Raw genomic sequence first — 6,843 nt, 5'->3', positions numbered from 1 at the left:
TAACCATACACTTATGAAAGATGCATTGTTGTAATAATGAGCTGTCAGAATAACGAGATGTCAGATTAGTGGGATAATAATTTATAAGTACGTCGGACTAATGGGGTATTACAACTACAATAACGAAACGGCCCAGTTATTACCAGTAGTTACTAATTTTAAAATGAGTTTTTACACCTATTTATTGACTGCTAAAACAATGTTGTATTATGGTCAGATGATCAAAAGTTATTGTAATACTAACTAGAAGATCAGTTAGTACTCTTAAAATATTGAATGGTTGATTTGTATTCAAAATATCTTGAATAAATATGGACTTTCAAATATTTGGTTAAATCAGAGTAACTTTAGTTTTAATCAAAAATCGTTAAAGTTGAGCATTTTACAGATAATTTTTGACCAATTTCAGCAGACATGGAAATCAGAAATGGAAAATTCTCCCAAAGCATTATGTTTTAACTTTTTTCAAAAAAACTTTGAGTTTGAAGAATATTTTATAAACTTATTACCTTATAGAGATAACGTTGTGAATGTTAAGAACTGTAATGAACTGTTATGTGCATTAGCTTCGAGATATAAAAAAAATATATATATAATTTTTGTTGTTGTTAAAATCATTAATAAAAATGATAGAGTGAAATTATAATTCACTGTTAGTAACCAGTCTATTTCTTCTTTCTTATGTTGTACTGTTATAACCACTGTCCCAGGTTAGGGGGAGGGTTGGGACTCCCGCTAACATGTTTAACCCCGCCACATTATTTATGTATGTGCCTGTCCCAAGTCAGGAGCCTGTAATTCAGTGGTTGTCGTTTGTTTATAAGTTACATGTTTTTTTTCGTTCATTTTTTTACATAAATAAGGCCGTTAGTTTTCTCGCTTGGATTGTTTTACATGTCTTATCGGGGCCTTTTATAGCGGACTATATGCGGTATGGACTTTGTTCATTGTTGAAGGCCGTATGGTGACCTATAATTGTTAATGTTTGTCGTTTTGGTCTTTTGTGGATAGTTGTCTCATTGGCAATCATACCACATCTTCTTTTTTATATAGTTCTATTTTGTTAAATTAGCCGAGACACAAGGTTGATGACTTGTGCACTTGCGAGTGAATATTTGGACCTCATTGAATACGTATTCATGTGACCTTCAATTCCATCCTTAGCTTATTAAAATTGTAAGGGTTTTGTAGAACAAATAGTAGAGTTCAGTAATACCACTTCAATATGTTTTCAATATATCTTTATAATCAATAATTAATAAACTATGAAACACAACTAAATATATTTTTCAATGTTTTAATCAATGAAAAGAGTATAAGATAGTGTCTTGATTCAACCTACAAGTTGATTCAGTGCAAAATAATGTTAATAAATAATTTAATAAAAAGTATTTTTTTATACATTTTTGCTATATAAATATTTTTAACAACTGAATATTCTCTCGTGTTATACAAATTATGAACAAGATAATCCACTAAACTGTAGGTCAAGTGTTCATAACGTGATTTTACTTTATAATCAAAGTGCTTGTCAGCTCTGAGGGTAAGGATTGCTTTCATTTAGCAGTTGGTACTTACTAAATAAGTGTGTGTTGTATAAAGCATTGGAAGACAATGCTTTGAGTTGGGAGTTATTTTAGTTGGTTCAACTATAGTTTTTGGCAAAGGGAGATAACTCCAATTATAAATATTACTTTAACAATGACATCATCGATATTTTTAATATCAAGATACTAGATTCATGCAACTTGCACTAGTTATGTAATTTTCTTGAGATGTATGGTTTTACATATATACATCTTTTGTAACTTCAATATTTTAGCATATGCTTCATTAATGAAATACAGAAATATGATGTATAGAATGATGTACCATTGATGAACTTCGGAAAAATGATAATCATCAAGCCAGACACATATGGATTTTGATTGCATGAAAGCAATCGTTACCCTTACTCGAAAGAAGTTTTTTTTTAATCGATTGCTATGTCTATACCATAGTGCTGTATGTAAGGATCAACTCGTTTAGTTGTTTTAGCATATAATGTCAACAGACAAATTAAATGTTTTAACAAAATTAAATTAGAAATATACAAGTAGGCATTATGATACACTAGTAATGTTTGGGGCCCTTTATAGCTTGCTGTTTGATGTGAGCCAAGGCTCCGTGTTCAAGGCCGTACTTTGACCTATAATGGTTTACTTTATAAATTGTTTACTTGTCTCATTGCCACCAAAAAAAAAGAAGAAGAAGATATTACTAAGTTGTAAAACTTGTGTCTGATACATTTGTCATTTTGAACAATAGAATATGTTTCAACTAACTCCTACAAAAAAAACATACAAGATTAACAAAGGTCAGAGGCTCCTGGCTAGAACGAAGAAACTTTGATCCTAATTTTATAAGGAAAAGTTAATCCTGAACAGTTTTGGTTAAGCCTTAGGTTGCGTTTTTGGTCATTTAACTCTTAAATACTTCCAATTTTGTTTTGAATGTAATTGATGAAAGTTTGCCAAGTGAAGCCCTTCGAACTTTCAAAATGTGATATATTCCTCATTCCCCAAACCGCATATTGATAAGTTTTTTTAATGTTGTGTTTCTGTTGTGTCGTAGTTCTCCTCTCATATTTCATGTGTTTCCCTCAATTTTAGTTTGTAACCCGAATTTGTTTTGTTTTTTCTCAATCGATTTATGAATTTTGAACAACGGTATACTACTGTTGCCTTTATCTAAAATAAGACACAAAAGCAGTACTTTTGATGGCTTTTTATTTAGTTCCTTTCCACCCGGATGTTTACAAAAAAAAAAATTGAAATATTTCAGATTTTAAACAAACTATTATATTGACACAAATTATCTTATCTGCGTCAGCATTTATTTTTCACATTTGAGCATCCGTCTTATTTTTGTTCTACTTAGTACGTAATTAACTCATAAACAAAGTCACGGTTTACTAAGATAATATCCGAATATAAGTGGAAAAGGAAGTGTGCACCGGAAAGTTGCATGATAAATTAACAATTTATGTTATGCAATGTAACTTTTGAAATCCTCCCGCTAGTTGTTTTTGTTTTTCAGTATAAAAGAACGTCTGAAGATGCTTTCGTTTTGCATAGTTTTGTTATTTGTCGCATCTGTGGATTGTTCCCTTAGTAAATTAAATGGAAGAATTCCTGCAATTAATGGCAAAGGTGTGCCTTTGACGGTGGATTTTGATGTATCGGAATTTAACAAAAATTTGGAAACGATAGTGAAAGAAGACCTAGTCGCAGAGATAAATGGTAACAACTTAATCAAATGCTTATTATATATCATATAACACAACTCTCTAAAGTGAGAGAACCTGACAGAAGAGGGTCAAAATTATGTCTGTTCCTCTCCCTCAAAGAAAATAAGTTCCATTAGGAAGAGTTTAAATACTAATGTTGCCTTGGAATTTTTATTAATCACATAATAGGACCGCTTTTTGACTTTCAATGGGTAAAATAATATAACTCAGACTTCAACCGACAGTAGAATTCGTCATTTTGTGATCTTTTTGCTTCTTTTTAATGACAGTGCAATTCAGCGAATATTATTTGAAAGAATATAGATAAGCGATTATCCGCATACTGGCTACCATATAATGCGGCAACAATTATGAATTTACTTTTGAAATGTGTGTGCACGGTGTTTTTTTTAATCATGTTAACTTTGTTATTTTGTAGACAAATTCACTAGCTATATCAACGGAAGCAGGATAACAGAGCTTGTTGAGACCGTTTGCAATCGTGAGATTACATTACTAAAAGAGGATTTGATGAAAGGTATAAACTTGTAAAACACACATATGTATATATATAAAATTGAGAATGGAAATGGGGAATGTGTCAAAGAGACAACAACCCGACCTATTAAAAAAACAACAGCAGAAGGTCACCAACAGGTCTTCAATGTAGCGAGAAATTCCCGCACCCGGAGGCGTCCTTCAGCTGGCCCCTAAACAAATATATACTAGTCCAGTGATAATGAACGCCATACTAATTTCCAAATTGTACACAAGAAACTAAAATTAAAATAATACAAGACTAACAAAGGTCAGTATAATTTTATATAAATTCAGAAAACGTTTTTAAAACATGTTAGATTTTTCAAAATCATCATTTATAATGTGTGATAGGATTTTATTGGGCTCAGAAAAAGTTTCTGCGATCACGTTTATAAGAGAATATCGATCATTTAAGCGGTAAAATGTTTTTAAACGTAACATTCATAAAACATGCAGAAACTGATGTCTAACGCCAACATTTTCAGTGATAGAGTGAGATTTTATAAATTACAATTTCAAAAAATTATGCAAATCGTAATTTGGGGTGAGGTGGTAACTACCAGATTGAGCCAACTAACGATTTCCGAACGAACAGTGACTTAATTTTAGATTTGTCTTTCTGGTAACTATTTTATTTCATAGATTTCCGTACCTGTGTTTTCAAAATAATAGGGGAAAACAAAAGAATGGTTAAATTTATCAAGATTATAGGATGCAATGATACAAAAATGGCGAAAAAAAAACATCATTTTAGGAAAATAACTCCACGAGAGGTAGTCTTGACAGTTTTGGGGTAGGTAATATAAGAACTCATTACTCTCAACAGTTTTTTAACGGACAATGACAGAACAAAAGGCTGATTGAGCTTATAAAGAATAAAATCATATAAAATATGTTTTATTGACCTCATTTATAAAACAGTGTCTTGTGTACTATTATTTGTCTGTTTGTCTATTTCCTTTTTAGCCATGGTGTTGTCAGTTTATTGTCGATCTACGAATTTGACTGTCCCTCTGGTACCTTTCGCTCCTCTTTAGTATCTGAAAATAACTCAACAAAAATTCATAATTTACTTTATATAATGGTTAAATATTTTATTTTGCAGAGATAAACAACAAACCAACTTTCTTTGCTTTTCTGAAATCCAACACTGTCTTCTCAGGAGACGACGTTCTCAAATTTGATAAGGTAACGACTAATATTGGACAAAACTACAACCCATTAACAGGCGTGTTTACGGCACCAAAGGAAGGCGTCTACCAAATATCGTGCGTTATGGTGTCTGTTGGTAGAACAGATGTCCATTACTGGCTCTATAGAAACGAGGAGAGATTTTCTTATGGGTATGTAAGTGCAACCGCTCATGCGAACTCTAATACACAGAATTGGATACTTGAGTTAAAGAAAGACGACCGTGTCTTCATCCAGCACAGAAATTCTCAAGGAGAAACCGTTCACGGTTCACGACATTCATATTTTTCCGGTCATTTGTTATTCTAATTTTTCAGTTTGTCAATTCACAATAAATTGTAACTGTAGGTTGTTTGTTTTTGTTTGTTATACATGATAATTTCGACCGACAATAAACTGATTGCCTACTTTTATATCTATTTTCTCAACGTGAGTGGTTCCTAAATGTCAGCAACCATTTGATTTTCGGGGGGGGGGGGGGGGGGGGGCTATGTTTTTTTTGGAAAAAGTTTGTTTCCAGTTTTTGGTGAAAAAAAATAATTTGTTTTTGACCCTGAGAAAAAAAATTGTTTGTTTCACCCACTTTATGTAATGCTAAAATTGAAAGAAAAAAATTGTTTTAATCTTGTCGTCAAAAAAATAGATTGTTTTTCGTCGAAGGTGAAAAAAAAAGTTTGCGTAGAAAAAAAAAATATTTGTTTAACATTAATACTTGTTATTAACCTATACCTACGAAATCCACGTAAATTAGCACAAAACGTATAACGATGTATTTGTCATATCCTGAATAAGGTCGTTAGATTTTTAGGAAATGACAATCATATATATAAGTGATAATTTGGTTTGAGGTACCAAAATGAATTATTACAATTCGTTTAGATTATGTTCCATAGCAGAGAGGCGAAAGATACCAAAGGGGTATTATTCAGACATACCAAGGCCATGGTTTCTATGTCTTTCTATACAACAAACTGGCAATGCCATACCAAGAAATCAAAGACGGTCAAAAGACAAACAGTATACAAAGACTGATCAACACTACCACTCCAAAAACCCGTGATGTTCTTGAGTTCAGATTCTACTCCACATTTTTAGACCAATCATGTTGTTCATATTGAAGTACAAACACGATAAGTCTAATTCAGTAGGTCACATTCGAGGAAAAGAGATGATTTTAAAGGGGTTTTCCCCAATAGGTCCCAGTCCACCCAAAGACAAAAGATAGTAAAATTCATTAAAGATAATAGGCTTATAAGCTTGTACGTGGAAAACAGTGGTACTCGGTCTCAAATTAAATCAGTTGAAAGGCTATATCAAGTTGAAGAGCACTGGAAACCTAAAGTTCTAAAACCTTGTGTAGAATCTGGCCGTGTATGCTTAATTAGATAGAAAACCCGAAGTGTTTTGATTGATCTTCACATTTGATGAACAGCGAATTAAAAAAAAAAGTTTGAAAGATATGTCATGTCAGCACAATTTTAACTAGTGAGCTTGTGATACCATCGTGAAGTAGAAGTCAACACTTGTGAAATAATTCGAACCAAAACGGATTGAATAAATTTATCAAACTATATTATGGTAAACAGCATCTAAGACACTAGACAACAGGTTCGTGGCATGTGACATGCACAGTAACAATGTGGTGATTTAAAGCTAGCTAGTTGAGCAACCAAACCTTCTCTTAACTTATGCATTGGTATAACAGCACTGTAGAACAACCTTTAAGGACTTGTCTCATAAAAGAACAACAAACAAAATTACAAAAGACGCAACTTACCGATCTAAGAGTACTCACAGTCACCGAAACCTGATTTTAACAAATATTTCAACTAAAAATTAGACAT

At 32.2% G+C, this 6,843-nt stretch overlaps 1 protein-coding gene across 1 annotated transcript; it reads left to right on the top strand.

The window, feature by feature from the left end:
• The first annotated feature begins 3,034 nt into the window (after positions 1-3,034).
• LOC134721425 (complement C1q-like protein 2) lies at positions 3,035-5,347 on the top strand. The gene is made up of 3 exons (XM_063584428.1): positions 3,035-3,281; positions 3,708-3,806; positions 4,914-5,347. The coding sequence occupies exons 1-3, from the start codon at positions 3,098-3,100 to the stop codon at positions 5,306-5,308; spliced, it is 678 nt and encodes a 225-aa protein (XP_063440498.1). The 5' UTR covers positions 3,035-3,097; the 3' UTR covers positions 5,309-5,347.
• Positions 5,348-6,843: the final 1,496 nt, after the last annotated feature.

This window comes from Mytilus trossulus, chromosome 6, assembly GCF_036588685.1.
Source record: "Mytilus trossulus isolate FHL-02 chromosome 6, PNRI_Mtr1.1.1.hap1, whole genome shotgun sequence".
In the NCBI taxonomy this organism is placed as follows: Eukaryota; Metazoa; Mollusca; class Bivalvia; order Mytilida; family Mytilidae; genus Mytilus; species Mytilus trossulus.
The sequence above is the reverse complement of the archived record's forward strand: the minus strand, read 5'-3'. Positions and strand labels throughout refer to the sequence as shown.

Bases quoted from the DNA above. Each gene is read 5' to 3' on its own strand.
- LOC134721425 (XM_063584428.1), top strand. From the start codon at position 3,098: ATGCTTTCGTTTTGCATAGTTTTGTTATTTGTCGCATCTGTGGATTGT. The intron at 3,282-3,707 runs GTAACAACTTAA...GTTATTTTGTAG, and splicing joins CCTAGTCGCAGAGATAAATG to ACAAATTCACTAGCTATATC. The intron at 3,807-4,913 runs GTATAAACTTGT...TTTATTTTGCAG, and splicing joins AAAAGAGGATTTGATGAAAG to AGATAAACAACAAACCAACT.